The sequence below is a fragment of the Planococcus citri genome, chromosome 2 (assembly GCF_950023065.1).
Source record: "Planococcus citri chromosome 2, ihPlaCitr1.1, whole genome shotgun sequence".
Lineage (NCBI taxonomy): Eukaryota > Metazoa > Arthropoda > Insecta > Hemiptera > Pseudococcidae > Planococcus > Planococcus citri.
Genome location: NC_088678.1, coordinates 33,831,024 through 33,849,561, shown reverse-complemented (window position 1 = coordinate 33,849,561; position 18,538 = coordinate 33,831,024). Strand labels below are relative to the sequence as shown.

General features: G+C 32.4%; 4 protein-coding genes, 1 long non-coding RNA gene and 3 other non-coding genes across 9 annotated transcripts; 4 read left to right on the top strand and 4 right to left on the bottom strand.

Moving 5' to 3' along the window:
• Positions 1-1,595: 1,595 nt before the first annotated feature.
• Positions 1,596-3,699, bottom strand: LOC135835509 (glycerate kinase). Its single transcript, XM_065349777.1, has one exon. The coding sequence runs from the start codon at positions 3,506-3,508 to the stop codon at positions 2,006-2,008; it is 1,503 nt and encodes a 500-aa protein (XP_065205849.1). The 5' UTR covers positions 3,509-3,699; the 3' UTR covers positions 1,596-2,005.
• A 515-nt stretch (positions 3,700-4,214) lies between these two features.
• LOC135835499 (pancreatic lipase-related protein 2-like) lies at positions 4,215-9,299 on the top strand. The gene is made up of 7 exons (XM_065349768.1): positions 4,215-4,467; positions 4,590-4,779; positions 6,369-6,520; positions 7,058-7,309; positions 7,387-7,578; positions 8,783-8,948; positions 9,032-9,299. Exons 1-7 carry the CDS (start codon positions 4,416-4,418, stop codon positions 9,132-9,134), a joined length of 1,107 nt encoding a protein of 368 aa, XP_065205840.1. The 5' UTR covers positions 4,215-4,415; the 3' UTR covers positions 9,135-9,299.
• TRNAE-UUC (transfer RNA glutamic acid (anticodon UUC)) lies at positions 5,605-5,676 on the bottom strand. Its single transcript has one exon. It is a non-coding gene; the product is annotated as a tRNA-Glu (tRNA).
• On the bottom strand, positions 6,260-6,331 carry TRNAE-UUC (transfer RNA glutamic acid (anticodon UUC)). Its single transcript has one exon. It is a non-coding gene; the product is annotated as a tRNA-Glu (tRNA).
• LOC135835508 (uncharacterized) lies at positions 7,520-17,113 on the bottom strand. The gene is made up of 6 exons (XR_010556895.1): positions 16,870-17,113; positions 16,656-16,775; positions 16,017-16,557; positions 14,836-14,953; positions 10,717-10,828; positions 7,520-7,608 (listed from the first exon to the last, which is right to left on the bottom strand). It is a non-coding gene; the product is annotated as an uncharacterized LOC135835508 (long non-coding RNA).
• LOC135838277 (U6 spliceosomal RNA) lies at positions 8,036-8,142 on the top strand. The gene has a single exon (XR_010557366.1). It is a non-coding gene; the product is annotated as a U6 spliceosomal RNA (small nuclear RNA).
• On the top strand, positions 9,405-13,884 carry LOC135835497 (cytochrome P450 4C1-like). 2 transcript variants are annotated; one of them, XM_065349766.1, is made up of 14 exons: positions 9,405-9,668; positions 9,772-10,021; positions 10,099-10,202; positions 10,738-10,822; positions 10,898-11,089; positions 11,173-11,239; positions 11,343-11,469; positions 11,550-11,637; positions 11,732-11,838; positions 11,935-12,003; positions 12,101-12,272; positions 12,404-12,583; positions 13,328-13,531; positions 13,608-13,884. In XM_065349766.1, exons 2-13 carry the CDS (start codon positions 9,853-9,855, stop codon positions 13,489-13,491), a joined length of 1,524 nt encoding a protein of 507 aa, XP_065205838.1. In that variant the 5' UTR covers positions 9,405-9,668; positions 9,772-9,852; the 3' UTR covers positions 13,492-13,531; positions 13,608-13,884. The 2 variants fall into 2 exon arrangements, with proteins under 2 accessions (XP_065205838.1, XP_065205837.1); XM_065349765.1 differs by having other exon boundaries at positions 13,328-13,884.
• LOC135835498 (cytochrome P450 4g15-like) lies at positions 14,292-18,385 on the top strand. Its single transcript, XM_065349767.1, has 12 exons — positions 14,292-14,771; positions 14,864-14,967; positions 15,055-15,139; positions 15,206-15,397; positions 15,475-15,541; positions 15,651-15,777; positions 15,859-15,940; positions 16,033-16,142; positions 16,225-16,293; positions 16,844-17,015; positions 17,109-17,288; positions 17,409-18,385. Exons 1-12 carry the CDS (start codon positions 14,606-14,608, stop codon positions 17,564-17,566), a joined length of 1,512 nt encoding a protein of 503 aa, XP_065205839.1. The 5' UTR covers positions 14,292-14,605; the 3' UTR covers positions 17,567-18,385.
• Positions 18,386-18,538: the final 153 nt, after the last annotated feature.

The following is an 18,538-nucleotide window of genomic DNA, read 5'->3' as shown; positions in this document are numbered from 1 at the left end:
GAAGGAAGCCTTCAGGAACTAGCGACGCAGAGGGAGAAACGTTCACTACATCGACACATTTTGCCTCTACAGTGTGAGCATTGTAAAATTACGTTTCTCTCTCAAGTTTTTGATTTTTTATAAAAACGAATTTTGAAAAATGAAAATTGAAAATTCGAAATCGAAACACTACACATAGGAGAAAGTTGAAACAAAAGGTCACAGCTATACAAGATCAAATCTACTGCTACATGTTTTGGGGATCAGACTTGGGATCCTAATCGATCATAATATGTACAATCGGCAATATGTAGTTACAAATACAAATTAGAATCTACATAATTATTACAATATGTAAAAACTCAATACTGCTTTCATTTTATGAGAGTTTCATCTCAACTTTTCCACAAGATTGAAGATACCAAACCAACTGGCAAATTATCCAGGAAATTTTGGTGGTTTGCGATGAAGATGAAAGATATGATTGTTGATTTTAAATTCTAAAAAATCTACCTTCATTTTGCTAACAGAAATAAGCTTGACACCGAAGTCATCACTCACTAGTGAAAAAAATTACAGATGATACCTGCTGTTCATACGTAACATTTTTTAGCAGCTCGAACACTTCTAGAGTTACCTCAGGTCAGACTGTCAGTGACCGATCATCATGAATCATCAGTACCTACGTGGTTTATTGGTATTACGTGAGATTCCTCAAATTTTTTGAATACCTACTTCATAACATAAGAAATGGTCCACATTACTCATGAATTCCATTTTTGTGTCTCACAATTTGAATTGATTTTGAGTTCAACACTATCAGTAGTAAGTGAACACTTTCGGTAGTGCTTGGCAAGTCTTTGTCGAAATCGAAAAAAATCGTTCAATGTTTTTAATATTTCAATAAAAAGTAGTATCACCTGTATCACCTGTATCACCAATACAAAATTTGAATCAATTTTTCGAGCTTTTCCAATTTTTTTCACAAACAACCCATTTTTAAACATAAAAGAAAAATATACTATTGCAAAAAATTAAGTCTTTAGCTAATATCGAGCACCTGCAAAATCAACAAATTTTCCAAGTTCTAGGGAAACACTGAAAAATGAAATTATGGTGCATATTTTTGACTGGACTCGCAATAATATCTACTAAAATAACTCAAAGATTAAAATTTCCCTCCTTCTTCCTCCGTCAACAGTCTTCTGACTCAATCGAGTACATATCTACATTTTAATTGAAAATGAGTATCCCTATGGAATTTTGCTTGAGTTCTAGTTTTGAGCTCACACTTGAAGGTTCAGTTTTAATTTTAAATACAGCTTTGTTTTCCCTGCATAGTGCATAGTTATACGTTGGTTCGTATCGATTATTAAATTCGAGTCGATTGCTAAATTTATAAACGTTCGTACCATTTTCAAAAGAGAATGCACAATGCAGAACATTTTGTACACTAGGCGTAACACAACAATCAATATTTCAACATAATTACGACTGAAACTAACCCATTCCAATAACAAATTAACAATAGGTACGTATTGCAACTTGAAGATCGAAAAAAAAAACATATATGTAGATTTACGTATAGGCATCGAAGAAATAAAGGAAACTTCAACTAACAACAACAAGGAATAAATTTTATTAGAGTAAAAAAGAAAAAAAAACAGAATCAAATTAATTAACAGCCGGTAACTTCGTGAAGATAATATAACAACCATCATTACATTGAATAATTGAAAATTGAAACCCAAGTATTTAAATAACCATTACATTCAATAATTCCATTGATCCACTCAGTTCTTTCTCACTTTGCATCCTCTGCTCGGTGACAACTCTCACAAAAAGCATCATAAATATAGAAATAAAATATTCTACAAATACAATGAAATGGCATACAGCCGAAAAAATTTTAAAAAGAAAATAATCTTTACATAAATAATGGAAAAAATCACTTTAGGTAATTATTGAATGAAGGAAGCAAAATGTAAGGAATAAATAAGAAAAAACTCGATAAAAAAGAATGATGTTATTCGGGTGATATTCTTCTCAATGAAATCATATGAATATCCATAACATTAGTGCCTGTATGTCCAACTTTGATCGAATAACTACCGTTATCTAATAAAGAAAAAAAATTATACGAATCGTTATCTTCGAGATATCTATTCGGATCCAGACCGATTAAATTTGCTTCTTCTAATAAATTAAGATGACATGTAGCTCCAGCTGCATCTGTTGGTCCGTCGATTCCATCAGTACCCGCGCTTAGGAACGATATTTCAAATTTATTGATAAAATCGTACTTATTTTTCAATTCGAATAATTTCAGTCCCATTAGCAAAACTAGTTCTTGATTTCTGCCTCCTAATCCCTTTCCGGTAACTTTTACAGTTGGTTCTCCTCCGGCAATAAGGCACAGAGTTTTTGTACTTCTCAAAGTATCTATAATTTCTATATTCTTGACTATTTTATTGACGAGATCGGTAAGGTATAGATTGTCTTTGCGAGGATTTAGTATTGCTTTTAAATTATTAATAAAGTCATTCTGACTATCGTGAAACATGAATTTGCAAATGTTGAGGATTATTTCACCGTAGATATCGGCAACTTCGGAGACCAATCCGCTCACTTGATTGGAAATAATGACGGCGGAATAAGTTAAGAATTCGGCTTCTTTTTTGGCAGCTTCTAAAGCAACGGAGTTATTACCAATAATTACATTATGTACTTGTTTCATTACTTCGTCCGTTTCCAGTTTACCCTGATCTTCGCACGTCTTGCCGAAAATGACTCTTTGAATGCTGGCCGGTACTGCATCACATAAATCATATTTCTCCAATATGTTGGTAGCTGAATCGTTTGAAAAATCTCTCGATAACACCGTAGGACCGCAAGCAATGAAATCAATAGGATCGCCAACTATATCGGATAAAATTAAAGCAACTGTGGTTGAAGGATAAGCTAACCGAGCGAGCTTGCCTCCCTTCAAGGCAGATAATTCTTTTCTCACTGTGTTCAGTTCTACAATATCAGCGCCAGCGTTCGCTATCATTTTAATAGTGTTGATTTTTTCTTCGATTGTGATCGGAGGTAAAGGATAAGGCAACAGAGCTGAACCACCGCCTGATACTAAAACGATCATTAAATCACCTAGTTTTAGTTTCTCGGCGAGATTTCTTATACAACTGGCAGCTTTAAAGGAATCTTCATCCGGTAGATTATCTTTACCTCCTTCGAACACTTTAATCACAGAATTTTCCTTCAACTGGGAAGAGAATTTATTCCTCATACCCACCGGAATGCTAATAACACCTTCGCATAAATGATCACCGATTAGTGTTTCCATTTCGATTGCCATTTCGTAGACTGCTTTTCCAAATCCAACAATGTAACAGTTTTTGTTCAGTTTGAATCGTCTGTTGAGTATTAGCAGCTCTGAAGATTGAACGCTGACCGAAGATCGGATTAGATTTGAAGGATTCACTGATTGAAGACATTTTTTGAAAATTGTTTTCAATTCTGCTTTCATAATTAATAATTAATGCGAATGAAAAATTATGTTACAAGTGGTGTAAGAAGAATAACGACATTTAAACGAACTATGATTAAAAAGAAAATACCTCGAATCAAATTAATAATAATAAAATTACTGAAAAATGGTGTTTAAAATTATTGCTTTAAAAATTTGAAAAAAAATTGATTACAAAAATCAGGTTATCATATCAAAACGAATGAAAACAAAAATCAATACAAAACCTTCGCGAACGATTTGAACGCAACAGAGTGAACGGTCAGTTTAATTTACCCGTTAGGTAAAGCGATCAGCTGATAGCAGCGTTCAGTTCGAAAACGATATCGCTCATACTTACCGATTCATGTTTTTTTTTTCCTAAAAAAAACACGAAAACACACTAAACACAGGGAAAAGTAAAACACTCTTGTTTCAAAACGATCTTGAAAACATTATTCTAAAAAGTAAAAACGAACCAAAATAATATTTCATTTTCTACTCACAGTCACAGAAACTCAACTTGAGTAAAATTAAATAAACAATGATTAAAAATTTTAAAAATCCTAATCACATCCATTTCCACTTCATGGAATCACAATCAGTCGACACTCATTGCTGTTCAAGTTTGGACAAATAAGCGAATACCTTGATTAATTAAAGAGAAAGCTTAAACAAATTGAGAGAATAAACTCATAAAACACAATCCCCTTCGAGAAATTCCTCTAGTTTGGACACGTAGTGTCTCCACCCACTTTTAAATTTATGTTAAATTCAAGTTATCTATGCAACAATTTCCTGTGAGCGATTTTCTTCATTTATTACAAATTAATTATGTTAATAAATCCAGTAGAGGTGAACAGAATGTCTGGGTATAGTTGAAAAACGTGAAGTTTTTTGAGTTGATACAATTTTTCAATTTTTAAAAATGATATTTAAAATAGTTATCGTTTCCTTTTCGATGCAACTGCTCTTAGTGTGTAAGCATGAAATTTCGTATTTTTATTTTTACTTCATTTCACTATTTGTACGATGATTTCACTTTGAAGTGACTAGTATCAGGACTCAGAATGATTTTTTTTTCATCTTTTTTTCTCAATAGATTCTAAAAAGAGATACGAAGTCACAGAGCCTGATGTTGAGTCGCCACAAAGTAATGGTAATGGTAGTGTTAAGTGGATGCTCATGCCGGATGGTCGCGATAATGTACAGCCAGCAGTTATCTCTGGACTACAACCGAATGATGAAGTCATCTCAGATGTTGATTCAGTAAAATTTTATCTATTCACGAGGTAAAATTGTGTCATAATTACCCACTAGGCTACTTATCTTCAAATGAACACACGAATATATCTTCAAGATACCAGAAGTGAAACAGATAATCGAACAGAATTCATTTCAGATGGGAAGAGCCTAATAAAAAATCTTCATTTTATTAGTGAGGGAAAAATGAATTGAAAAAATTTTCCAAGCCTGGTAAAATTAGTTTTATAAAAATCATTTTTCATCGAAAGTGAAAAAATATTTCAAAATTTTAAACGAAATTCATCTGATAATTTCAAAGCATTTTTTTTTTCAAAAATTAAACATTTTAATGAGAATGTCACATTAGTGAAAGGTAAAAAATTCGTTCCCTTCATAAAAATAGCTGTTAGAGATGTAACTATAGGACGGAACGAAGATTACCAATTTTTTGTCACATTTTTCAAGACCATTTTCGATTGGTAGGTACATATTCATTCGTTTTTTTGGGAAGATGGAAAGTTGAAAAAATATTCGCAAAAAAACAATTTTTCAATGAATTTTCTTTCAACCTCGATTTTGAATCATTTCCCTTGACGAAAAAAATTATCAAATTAAATATCAGAAAAAGCAAACATGTCAATTACGCAGTAAGAAGAGTATCTAAATACACTTACGCTTCTTTCTCTGAAATTCACTCAATGTTCTTTAATACAAGAAAATGATAGATCGGATTTTAGAGACCAAAAATTTCAACAAAAAAAACTACACAAAATCGTTGTAAAACAGTTCGAATTGGATTTTCACTTGCATTGCTACCAAGTATTTTTCTTCGAGAAATTGGGAATATTTTCAAATCACAAAGAAAAAGAATGTTCCCGTGCCGGGAATCGAACCCGGGCCTTCTGGGTGAAAGCCAGATATCCTAGCCACTAGACCACACGGGACTTGACGAAAATCGCAACTTTTGAAATACAGAAAACTACCTTCATGGTAACACCTTTTCAAGGTTACCCTACATATTAGCACATTCGTCATTCATTATTAAATTGAAAAACGTAATTAGTATAGTACCTAAGAAAAAAATTCAAAACTTCATCGCAATATCTACATCATGAATTTTTTTTCATCGATAAATTTTTCCAATTGATTCGTATCACCAAATGGAAAACTCATAGGACAAAAAATACGTTCCCTTTTCAAATATTGCGCAATTTCTCGCGTTAGAATTAGAAAACTTGGATAATTGTACGGTTATAAAAATTATATAACACGAGGAGGTACTTATCGTTACACTGAACTCAACGTTATCTTCAATCAACGAAATAGAAACACTTCGAAGTAGGTAGTAGGTACCTACTAAATAATTCAACCAACGCCTACGTAAAACTTTCCATCTGTCGATTAATTTTTCACTCATTTATTCATTTTCATCCTTGCAAACACCAAAAAACACTTCAATTCGAATACTTCGTCACTAATCGAAAACTTTTTTCTCACTTTGAGAGAAAAAAATTTTTGAAAAAAACTTTCCCGTGCCGGGAATCGAACCCGGGCCTTCTGGGTGAAAGCCAGATATCCTAGCCACTAGACCACACGGGAGTTGTTGAAGCTAGCTCTTAAAAACGCAACTTTCCAGGGATAACGCAAACAAGGCGGAAGTTCGTTCGATGAATAAGTCGTGTTTACCAGTCTTCAAGTATTTTAAGAATAAAAAAAAGACCAAAATATTAATCCACGGATTTGGAGATAATGTCAAAGAGTCATATATGGTGCCAACTTTGAAGGATGGTAAGATCTAATGAATTTTTTAAATGATTTTTTCCAAGAAAAAACACAGGCGTACATGAATTAATTCTTGATTGAAGTTGAATGGACAATTTTGAAAGTATTTTTCATACGGATTATGGGGAAAAATTTATTTAAACGTCAAGTTTTACTCGAATCAATTTTTCAATCAAATTTTTTTCATAATTTTTAACCACTACTTACGAGATAGGAAATTCCAAGCTAAACAATTTTGCTTCTAGGTACCTACCTACGTACATATTCATTTTTCTCATAGAATGTGCAGTTTTTCTTAAACATTAACTTTAATATTGCCAAAAATGGTAAAAACTTGTTGAAATTACCGTTGAAAAAATTTTTTGAATGAAAATTTTACACAATAAGAACAAAATGGAAATCATATTCAAACATAGAGTAAAAAACATTATCAAAATTACCAATCAGAATCCATTCAACAGATGAAATTTTGAAAAATGCAAGCCTATGAATATAAAAAGTGAAATCATTTCATTACATAAACATTTATGTGAACTTTCACAGCTTTTTTATCAAGAGGTGACTTCAACATTATTGCCGTCGACTGGTCAAATTTAGCATCAAAACCATGGTATAATAAAGCAGTAGAAAATACCCATCCAGTGGCCAAGCATGTGGCTGCTTTTATCGATCACATGTCCACTTCTACAGACACTAAAGCCAAAAATGTCCACTTGGTGGGATTCTCCTTAGGGGCTCATGTAGCCGGAATGACAGCCAGTAACGTAAAAAGTGGCAGAATAAGGCATATAACTGGTAGGTACCTAATCATGGAAAGTACCAACATGACAAATTACTTAGGTATTCAATTTACCTTATTTTATCCATTACAGGTCTTGATCCGGCTTATATATTGTATTCAAAAACTCCACCGGAAAGGAGACTCGATTCATCTCAGGCAGATTTAGTCGAAGTGGTTCATACGTCTGGAGGTTATGTAGGTTTTGAAAAACCTCTAGGTCATCGTGATTTCTTCCCCAATGGTGGGGTTTGGCCTCAACCAGGATGTGTAATTGACTACGCAGGTGAGTCTTAAGAACAATAAACACGAACATCTGAAAAAAAAATTTACAAAAATTTTATTTTGGTCAAATTGTTTCCTAAAAATAATCTAGTGTTAGGAGAACTAACCATATTATCGTTGAGAAAAAAATTAGGAGTACCTAAAGACCTAAAGGTATTTAGCAGTATTTTTTTTCAATTCCCTAATCCTTCAGTAATATTTACCAACAATAATGTAACCTAACATGAATAAATTCTAAAAAAAAAATCATCGGCAACAAATAAAAAATAGAACATTACGTAAAATTATTATACTTACGAAAATGACAAAAAATAAAAAACAAACGAAACAAGAATGAAACGCACGCACTCATACCCTTGCACGCGCGCTCGAACGAAAACGGTATAGTTTACTACTCGCAGATAAAGTTTCGCGCACCAAACGCTGGTATATATACAACGTGAAAACAATTCGCCTTCGTACTCGCTTCGGCGGTACATATACTAAAATTGGAACGATACAGAGAAGATTAGCATGGCCCCTGCGCAAGGATGACACGCAAAATCGTGAAGCGTTCCACATTTTTTGGATCATATCATCATCATTTTTATTAATTTTTTCTCAGATCGTCCAATTTTTTTTTAACCAGATTTATTAGATACACAAACACGAATATATTTCAAAACTCAAAATTTTCCCTTCTTACCATTAATCAACCTACTGCCGTGATAATTCATCTCCTTAGCGTAAAAAATGTAAAAAAATGAATAACATGACTACCGTAAATCGTACTACCAGCACCAGCTGCCCTATTACTTGAATAAATTCGCGAATTTTCGGCACTACACATTCGGAATATTTTAATTAAAACGAAAAGAAAATAATAGCAAGATTTTCGTGACCTTACAACTAATTAGGTAAAATACAAATATTGTGAACTTGAATTTCATTATATGTATCGTCGTTAAATTCATTCATTTCATGTCGCAAACTTCGGTTACAAGCACCGAACATAATCGGTTTCTTACTATTCTCTTTCAATTCCGTTTTTTATTTCACTTTTTTTTTTTGTTGAAAAGACGAGGAAATAAATTAGGCTTAAAACAAGACTTTATGTAATTTAACCGCCGACTTTGTAGGAAAATTTTTAATGGCAAATAGGTATTGAGCAATTGATTTTTTTTTTGGTTTATTTGATCGTATTAAATTTATTTATGTACATATAGCTGTCTGCAGTCACCGTAGAGCTTATTATTATTATGGCGAAGCAATCGCCAAAACTGGCAGTTTTCTGAGTATTTCGTGCGAATCTTACGAACATTTTGTAAATGATGGCTGCAAAGCAGATAAGAATCGAACGATCGATATTGGAGATTCTTTATACGATACGAGGTGCGTTTGAATAATCTGAATATTTTTTTTTTCTGAACTTGAAACTGTAATGATGGTATTTATATGTAATTTGTTTTTGACAGGAATAAAGGATTATTTTACTTGAATACAAAACCTGAGTCACCTTATGGAGAGAAACCAACTGATACAGATTCTGTGGAAGAATTACAAAGTTTATTTGAATAAAATAATTTTTTTTTAGAAACTTATTTTTTTTTCTTTAAATGAAGATAATATTTTTCCACCTTTTCAAGTTGAACTTTCACGAAAATCATTCCACAGTAAGACTCGCTGCTTGATCGAATTTCAAATGTTTAAATATTCACTTATGTATGCATGCACACGAATCCGGTAGGTATCTAAGCAAGTACCTAAGTAATAACAGTTAGCTTCAATACTTCTTTCATTTTCAATTAAGTAAATACATTTAAGGTTAACCCATTACAATTTGTATGATTCCAAGCGTATCATTCGCTCTGTTGATTTTTTTCACGCAAAAAAAAAGTACACAACAAATAAGAATTTCTTTTGAGTAACTGAAACAGGTTTACTAGGATTAGTTCAGCAAACGGAAGTGGAATGAAAAATTAGATGTCGAAATGATATACTTAACTAGTATTCATACTATAATAGAACTTTTATTAGTTTCATTCGTACTTTTGTTAATCGTTGACGAAAAAAAGAAATACGCTTCAATAAATCGTTATTTTCAAATTTCAGGTAAGACGATTTTTAATTTTTTTAAAATATTTTTTCAAGGATACATAATTATTGAATAGGTAGGTACCGTGCGTTTTCAATATATATATTTTTTTTTCAATAGCCCGAGCAATTATTTTCAATTTGAAAATATTACCTAGGTATCTAATCGAGCGAATTCATATCCCCGATACGAGATAACGCCATGACAATAACATTGCTTATGTTAAGTATGATAATTATTCTAAGTATTATTCGGTATATAATTTTCAAAAAAAGTAGAAAACGACTGGAAAAATTGGTGAATGAATTCGCGGGTCCTCGAGCTCACCCTATAATTGGAAATTTATCCATGTTTTTTGGTACTCCGTCGGGTATGTTCGATGATTTTTCGTTAAAAATTCCCACGAAAATGAAATGAAATAATTTAATCGGATCTTAATTTTTACAGATGTTCTTCGAAGGGGATTGAAAATTTTTCTTTACAAAAGTCCTGTGAGAATATGGCTGCTGCAAAAACCAATGATTTTAATTTTCGATCCTGAAAATTTTCAGGTAACGTAAAATCGTAATTATTTTGGAAGTGATTTTTTTTCAATTCGCTTTTTGATGCTAAAATAAGTGCCTACATTTGAAAAATCACGTACTTACCAATCTACCTAATAATAACAATTGAATTTTTTCGATCTGAAATTCTCAGGAAAAAATGAAAGACTCAAGTACCTACCTAGGTACCTACCACTAACAAAAGCGCACAAATTATGTCTCTCTTTCAAGTTTCATTCAATTTTTTTTAGAAAAATGAAATCCATGGACATGTTTACCCATTAAAATTAGTGTAAAGAATTTTCATGTACAATCTTTTCCTCTGCTTCCCATCCCCCTCAAAACTTTTCAAGCCACTTTCATATTCATTTGCAGGCTAGTGAATGGCGTGGGAGAATAAGGGGAAGGTAAAAAATATCTTGCTTCAATTTTAGTTTGTTTCTAATATGAGCCCAGGATTAATTCTACATACAAAGAAATCGGGGGAAAAATTTAAAATACTAGTAACTAGGTACTTACTTACCACGTTCAACTATAACTACAGATCGTATGCAGAAAAACTTCAGATAAAGAATATGGCTACGGATTCATTAAAGATTTTCTAGGGGAAGGATTGATCACAGCATCAGGTAACCCTGAAAAATTAAAAACTAAATTATACCTACACATGAAATTTCAATCGATTAATGGTAAAATTTTATTAGGAGAAAAATGGAAGAAAAATAGAAGGCTTTTAAATCCAGCTTTCAATCCACATCTTCTACAAGACTATTTCTTAAATGTATTTCACGAAGAGGACAGTAAACTGATTAAGACGCTGGATATGCAAGCGGATAAAAATATTCAATTCGATTTGTGGCCTTATATTATTCACTGCACTTTAAACACCATCACTCGTATGTTCCGTAGATATCAAAAATAATAACGGATTACAGTTTTTTTTCATCAACAAGTTGGTATTGAATGGATTTATTTTCAGTGACAGCGATTAATCATAGAGACGAAATAGAAAAAGGTATGTTCGAGTATGGAGACTCCATATTGAAGTGAGTTTTTGAATTTATTGCAAATTCCTACCCTCCTCCCTTCTCACCCCTTCCCCCAAAAACAGTTTATATGCAGCTAATAATTACGACAAAATTTTTTTAGAGCATCGTACTTAGTCACTAAACGAATATATAAACCCTGGTTGCATCCGGAATTTATATACAAATTATACAAACAGATTAAAGGTTATAATAAAGCTTTCGATCACATTCACGGATTACCTAAAACGGTTGGCAAAGTGTCTAGATTTATTTTGGAAATCCCATTTCCCCCTTCATATTTGAAAATCACATTTAATCACTGTTCCAGGTTATAGAAAAAAAGAAAAAAGAATACGAAAATCAAAATGAATCTAATCAAAACATCGAGTTGAATGACGAAGAAAATTTTTCTTGCGGTGAGAAACGTATTCTTTATTAAGTATAGGTACCTATTGAAAAAATTAATTTATAGTTGAACAGCTATTAAAATAACGCGTTTATATTTTACAGATAGAAAAGCTAAAACATTTATCGATATATTATTAAATTGTCCCGAATCAAAAAAACATTTCTCAAACGATGAACTAGCTGATGAAATCGTCACAATTATTATGGCAGTAAGTATCCCATTCCTGAATTGATCTGGTGTTGAATAAATTCGAAATGACACATACAGCGTAATTTGAATTTTAAAATGAAAAAAATTATTCAAGGGAAGTGAAACGACTGCAGTATCTGTGTGTTCAACGTTAGTGATGCTGGCATCACATCAACATTGCCAGGTAAACCTTCGCATAATTATACCTACCTACCAACTTAATTTGAAGACAAATTGTCTTTGTTTTGACATCTATGATTTTTCTTTGTTTTGAAAACTAGGATAAAGTGTACGAAGAAATAGAAAACGTTCTAGGAGACCACGAAGGGAACTTCGAAATCAAGCATTTGAATAAATTAACATTTCTAGAACAATGCATAAAAGAAACACTGAGATTATTCACCACTGTGCCCTTCATATTTCGAAATGTTATCGAAGATATAGAATTAAAAGGTACCTATTGAAATTGATCAAAATCAAGCACATACACATTCAATGTAGCTTCAAGTACAAGTTTTTGCATATTTGAAGCTACATATAAACTAGGTAGGTACATACATCTTTCAAAAAATTATATTTTTTAGATGGAAGAATTATACCAGCGGGAACTACGGTTTGCTTATCTATAGCAATGTTACACATTAATCCTCAAGTGTATAAAAATCCCAGGGTATGGAATCCTGAAAATTTCTCTGCAGAAGAAATTGTAAAAAGACCCTATGGCAGCTTTCTGCCATTTAGTACCGGACCAAGATCTTGTATAGGTAAGAATAATAACTTGTGTACATACGTATCAACCTACCTAGTACCTACCTACCTACCTACCTACAAAGTGATCGCATTGGCTTTTTATTCAAGTCCAATGAAGAGGTAGAGGGTGGTATAAAAACTGTGTCTACACTTCAGACCCAGTTCCAGAAATTATATTTTTTGGTGTTTTTTAGCAAAGTTACCAAATGCAAAACATGTATTTTGTATGCGCTTACAGAAAATATTTTCAAAACACAAAAATTGATTTTGATAGCAAAACAATCTACGAATATTTTTTCGAAAAAAATCTTCTTTGCGTACCCATTCTCTCCTCCAAGGGCACTTCTTACAAAGCTAAAAAATGTTTGAATGATTTTAAATTCAAAATGAAAATCTCTACTTGGTCAAAAACCTTGGACTTCTTTTCACGATCCAACCTAATTTATGTCTCAGAATGACCTGGAATAAATTTGTCTTCTGGTTTAATCTTTATGGTTCTTGTAATAATAATTTCAAAAATTTTCAAAAATGAAATAAAATTGAAAAATTTGTTGCTGCAAATGGTTCTAGTTGAGATTTAAATTTGAATCAAATAATAAAAAATGGATATTCAAACTCAGCAAGTTTGAATTCAAGGCTTTCCTTCCCACTTCCTCCTTACCCGTCCCCTCTCCTATTTGAAAAAATGCAATACAATCATTTTTGAACAAATCAGATTTCAACACGCTGAAAAGTGAAAATTCATGTAAATATTTCAGGAGCTAAATATGCCATGTTATCGATAAAAGTTATGCTTGTCATGCTGCTGAGAAGATACAAATTTCACACAAGTATGAAAATGAGGGATTTTCATATGGGTTTTGACATTGTTATGAGAAACACCACAGGATATCATGTAAGATTGGAAAAAAGACTGCCATGAGTATATTGACTATAGGTACCTAGCTACCTACATCTTAGATGTGCGTTGATTGATGTTGAATACATTAAATACGGTTACCTATACATTTTCTATGTTAAAATGTTCAATTTTTATAGGTTTGAATGTCATCACACGACGTTGAATTTATGTACGCTCTTTGTAGTTTGTACTACGTAGTTCATAACATTGTTTCAATACTCAACAAATCACTAATAAATTTTAGATTAATCCGTGACACGTTCTAATTACTTAATGTGGAACACATTGACGTTAATGTTAATTTTTTATGCGAGAAGGAAAACGTGCTCTCGATAAACAATTTTTATACATACATTTAGATTTGTACAAATCAGTTATTTCAACAGATGTAGAATGAAAGTTCAGTTGTTTTAGTAATAAACAGATTTTTAAAAACTTTTAACTATTTTTTTGGAGAAAAATGTGTAGGTACTGGAAATGGAAAATGCAATAGGTACTTACCCAATATTCGGTGCTTGGTATGGTTTTGAAAATGTGTGCCATTTTTTTAGCGATAGTTTTCAAATATTCACATGAAATGATTTTATTTTTTTTACTAACAAAATAATCTATTTTTTTTTAAAATGAAAAAAAAAGCATAAAAACACAAAAACGAAACCAAATGCCCCCCCCCCCGCAATAACCTAAATGAACTTCTCATCTGATTAATCCAAGACACGTTCTGGTGATGTCAAACGTATCGTCATTAATGTTAATTTCTAACGCAGAAAATAACACAAAACCTATTCGACGATTTTATAAATATACTTGAATTCGTGGAAATCGGTTGTACATGTAAACAGCGTGAAATGAAAGCTCGATTTTTATACCACAGAATTTTCAAACATTTTTACATGAATTACTTTCAAAAGGAAAAATATTTTATACTGGAAATCACGAGAACATCAGGTAGAGTGATTTTAAAAATGTGTTCAATTTCTTTAGCAATATAATAATTTTCAAATATAAACTAGGTAGCTTTAGTCGATTTATTTTGAAATGTATACAAATTTAATTTTTTTAACCATATAGTATCAATCCATCGTCAAAAAACGAAAAGCTTTTGTTTTTGAAATAGAATTTTAGGGTAGACAAAATGATCACACAAATATTTATCGGATTGATAATATTACTCAGTGTCTTATGGCATATTACCATAAAGAGGAGAAAGATTAGGATAGAAACTTTAATCAACAAGTTTCCAGGTCCACGAGCCTATCCTATAATCGGAAATCTACCAACATTTTTAGGAAGTGCAACAGGTAATTACGAAAAATAGGCACCTATAATGCAAAAAAAATAATTAAATAAAATATACCGTCTTACTCATCGTAATTTTGAGAATCTTTGGCAGATGTTCTACGAAAAGGACGAAGAATCTTCAAGCACGACAGCCCTGCGAGGATTTGGTTAATGCACAAGCCAGTTATTTTCATTTTTGATCCTGAAAATTTTCAAGTAGGCACACCAAATTATTTTTCAATGTATTTAAATTACGAGATGGAGGAGGTACTATCTGACAAATGTATGTATGTTTACACGTAGACTGTCAGCAATATAGCGTTACATAAAGGAGAAGGATATGCATTTTTCAAAGATTTCTTAGGAGAAGGACTAATTACCGCAAATGGTGAATTTGAATAATCCGCTTCAAACGTGTTTTCCTTAAAACTATTTAACAATTCTGTATTTTTAGGGGGAAAATGGAAGAAAAATCGAAGACTTTTGAATCCAGCGTTCAACCCCCATCTCCTTCATAAATACTTTTTGGATACGTTTCACGATGAGAATGATAGATTAATTAAAGCACTGCAGAAATACGCCGGGAAAGAAATACAATTTGATTTATGGCCTTATGTGATCCACAGCGCTATAAATACAGTCAGTTGTAAGTAGGTATTTGAGGAATCGAAGGAATGAAAACATAATTTCTGCAGCGTGAATTATTTGATTCTATTTTCCAAGTATCTGCCATGAATTATCGAGATGAATTGGAGAACAATGCGTTCAAATATGGGGAATCCATACTGAAGTAGGTTTAGTTACCTATACCTATAGCCATTAGCCATGAAACTTATTCATCTTCACACATCTCTTTATCTTGTTTAAAATAATTTTTTTCATTGCATGTTTCACAACAGAGCTTCTATTTTGGTTAGCCAAAGAGTATACAAACCTTGGCTACATTCTGAATTGATTTACAACATATATAAACGTTTCAAAGGATACCACAAAGTTTTAGATCACATTCACGCATTACCTAAGACGGTAGGTTCAAATACTCGACGATAATTTGCTGCAGGGCAATTTCCCTCAATTTTCTCCTAATTAGGTATACGTATAATTCAGATTATAGAAAAAAAGAGGAAAGATTTTGAAAATGTTCAAAAATCAGGTCACGAAGTCAAGTTGAACGGAACAGAAAATACAGGTAGTGGTTTAAAATATTTCCTTCATTATTCCAGTTCGTCGAAAATTGTAATTAAAATAAAATTACCCGCACTTACTTCTTTTTTTTTACAGCCGGAAAACGAGCCCAAACGTTCATTGACATTTTATTGGGTAGTTCTGAATCGAAAAATCATTTCTCCGATGATCAACTAGCTGATGAAATTGTCACAGTTATCATGGCGGTATGTATTAGGAAAATACTTAACATTAATAGGTATTCTTTTATAGAGATTAAAATAAAGAAAATTGTACACATTAATTTAGGGAAGCGAAACAACTGCCATAACCGTGTGTTTTACATTATTAATGTTGGCAGTAAATCAACATTACCAGGTAATTTTACAATTACGTAATCACATAGTGTACCTATATCGCACGTTACCTCTCTCAGATTTTATCACATCGTCGTCGGCTTCGTATCGAAGTGCGAATTTCAATGTCTTATGATTTATTATTGATGTCTTTGACGATGTCTCAGTCGGTTTATTTATATGTACGTATATTTTCTTCTTTAAGATGACACCGCGAGCATGTTCAACGAGTTTAGATTTTTTTCCATTAAATACTTCTAAGTACATGCGAGTTTGAAACACGAACCTATTGCAGAAATCCGTAGGCTGTAGACTAATTACACATAGGCTACTCTTGAATATTTTAATACAAGTTATATATACCACAAAAAGTGGTTAACTTACCGTTGCAAATAATAAACAAATCAGCTGGTCATGTTTCTATCTCAAAACTTGTTTAGAGTTGGCGCATGGCGTGTGGCAACGACCGTTCTTGATGAAATTACGCACCGACATGATAGAGACCTGTTTTATAAACAGTATTTAGAGTATTTTAAATACATATAACATTACTAATCTCATTTCGTTATCAGGATCAAGTTTACGAGGAAATACAAACCGTTTTAGGAAATTATTCGAGAAAGGTAGAAAACCATCATTTGAACCAGTTGACATTTCTGGAACAATGTATCAAAGAAACAATGAGACTTTTTTCGGCAGTTCCTTTCATATTCAGACATATCACCGAAGATATTCAGCTAAAAGGTATTTTAAAATATGCTGTTGAAATTTATACGACAAGGCATACACGTTACAATAGTCCACTCTGAATTCGCAACATCTGAAATCAATTTACAGATGGTAGAATTATACCGGCTGGAGTTACAGTATGTTTAGCAATAGCAATGTTGCATAATAATCCTAAAGTATATCCAAATCCAATGACGTGGAATCCGAATAACTTTACCGCTGAAGCGATGGCCAGCAGACATCAGTGCAGCTTTGTACCATTTAGTAGCGGTCCTCGATCTTGTATAGGTAATTAAATGCGAAAATATTCCATGGGTGTTTGCCGCTGGCGCTGGACGAAAATTCGTCGAAGGTACGCAATGCGAATAACTCCACATCCACTGTTTTTTTTTTTTTTTTTTTTTTCAGGAGCTAAGTACGCTATGTTATCCATGAAAGTTATGCTTGTGACTATTCTGCGGCGGTTCAAATTTTACACCGATACGACAATGAAGGAATTTAAAATGAGTTTTGATATGATGTTGCGAAACACGAGAGGATATCCTGTTCGTCTGGAGGAAAGATGAATATATCTGAATGGAATCTATTTGTGCATAACTGCATATAGAAAATGTTTCCAGATGTTTTATCGATAATTCAATGTACGTGTGTTCTGTGTACTTTCGTATTACCTTACCTATCGAGCGAATAATTGGCAATTTCGTCGATGATAATAATTATGTTTACTGGAAGTACTTAACTTATACCTACTTACTGTTTCAATTTAAAGAAACCATTGACCGCTAGACCAGAATATTTTTCACTTCACATCTTGTTCGTTCTTCAATATCGATTATGATTTTGAGGAAATACAAAATAATACTCACTTGCATAACAACATCAAACGCAAACATTTTCGAATGAATCTTTGTATTGTTCTTCGTCAACAGTCATCTAACGCTGATAAATTGATAAAAGATAAGCTGCTTTTCTAATTAAAATTTCTAATTGAAATTTGCAAACAACTAATACGAGTACATAAGAATAAAAGAAACCCGCCAAAACCCTGGAGCGGAGCTGTAAACTCAAAACAACTGTAAAATTTGATAAATCGATTTTTTTCCGCTAAATCAGTAAAAAAAAAGTAAAATCAGTCAGCCGGATGGATCAACCGCGCGCATGCGCACAACATCGTCTACCCTCCTGACCATCTGGCTCACATTCTTATCATCTTCTTATCAGCTTGAATAAATTTACGAAATTTTTCGGTGTTTTGTTTGTCGCCTGTCGCGTGTGCCCTCAAATTGAAATTTTATATTTGATTGTGATTTCTTATAAGTATGTTATATTGTTAAATGCTAAATTGTTAATTTGTGTGCATTTTTAAAGATCTCGTAGTGTTTTGATTGCCGCTGTCTTATTGTTTTGTCATAATTTTAAATGAATCCCTTTACAAATGTTATGTGTGTTACAATGTGATGAAAATTCATTAACTGATGCATCTCTATACTCATATGTATTCGTGTTATTCCATAAACACTGCCTTTGACTGTCATTCA

Coding starts and splice junctions, on each gene's coding strand:
- LOC135835498 (XM_065349767.1), top strand. CDS start 14,606: ATGATCACACAAATATTTATCGGATTGATAATATTACTCAGTGTCTTA. Junction 15,542..15,650: donor TATGGGGAATCCATACTGAA/GTAGGTTTAGTT, acceptor GTTTCACAACAG/AGCTTCTATTTTGGTTAGCC. Junction 16,294..16,843: donor CAGTAAATCAACATTACCAG/GTAATTTTACAA, acceptor TTTCGTTATCAG/GATCAAGTTTACGAGGAAAT.
- LOC135835509 (XM_065349777.1), bottom strand. CDS start 3,508: ATGAAAGCAGAATTGAAAACAATTTTCAAAAAATGTCTTCAATCAGTG.
- LOC135835499 (XM_065349768.1), top strand. CDS start 4,416: ATGATATTTAAAATAGTTATCGTTTCCTTTTCGATGCAACTGCTCTTA. Junction 4,468..4,589: donor GATGCAACTGCTCTTAGTGT/GTAAGCATGAAA, acceptor TTTTCTCAATAG/ATTCTAAAAAGAGATACGAA. Junction 6,521..7,057: donor GGTGCCAACTTTGAAGGATG/GTAAGATCTAAT, acceptor GAACTTTCACAG/CTTTTTTATCAAGAGGTGAC.
- LOC135835497 (XM_065349766.1), top strand. CDS start 9,853: ATGACAATAACATTGCTTATGTTAAGTATGATAATTATTCTAAGTATT. Junction 10,022..10,098: donor GTTTTTTGGTACTCCGTCGG/GTATGTTCGATG, acceptor TAATTTTTACAG/ATGTTCTTCGAAGGGGATTG. Junction 11,839..11,934: donor TCGTCACAATTATTATGGCA/GTAAGTATCCCA, acceptor AAATTATTCAAG/GGAAGTGAAACGACTGCAGT.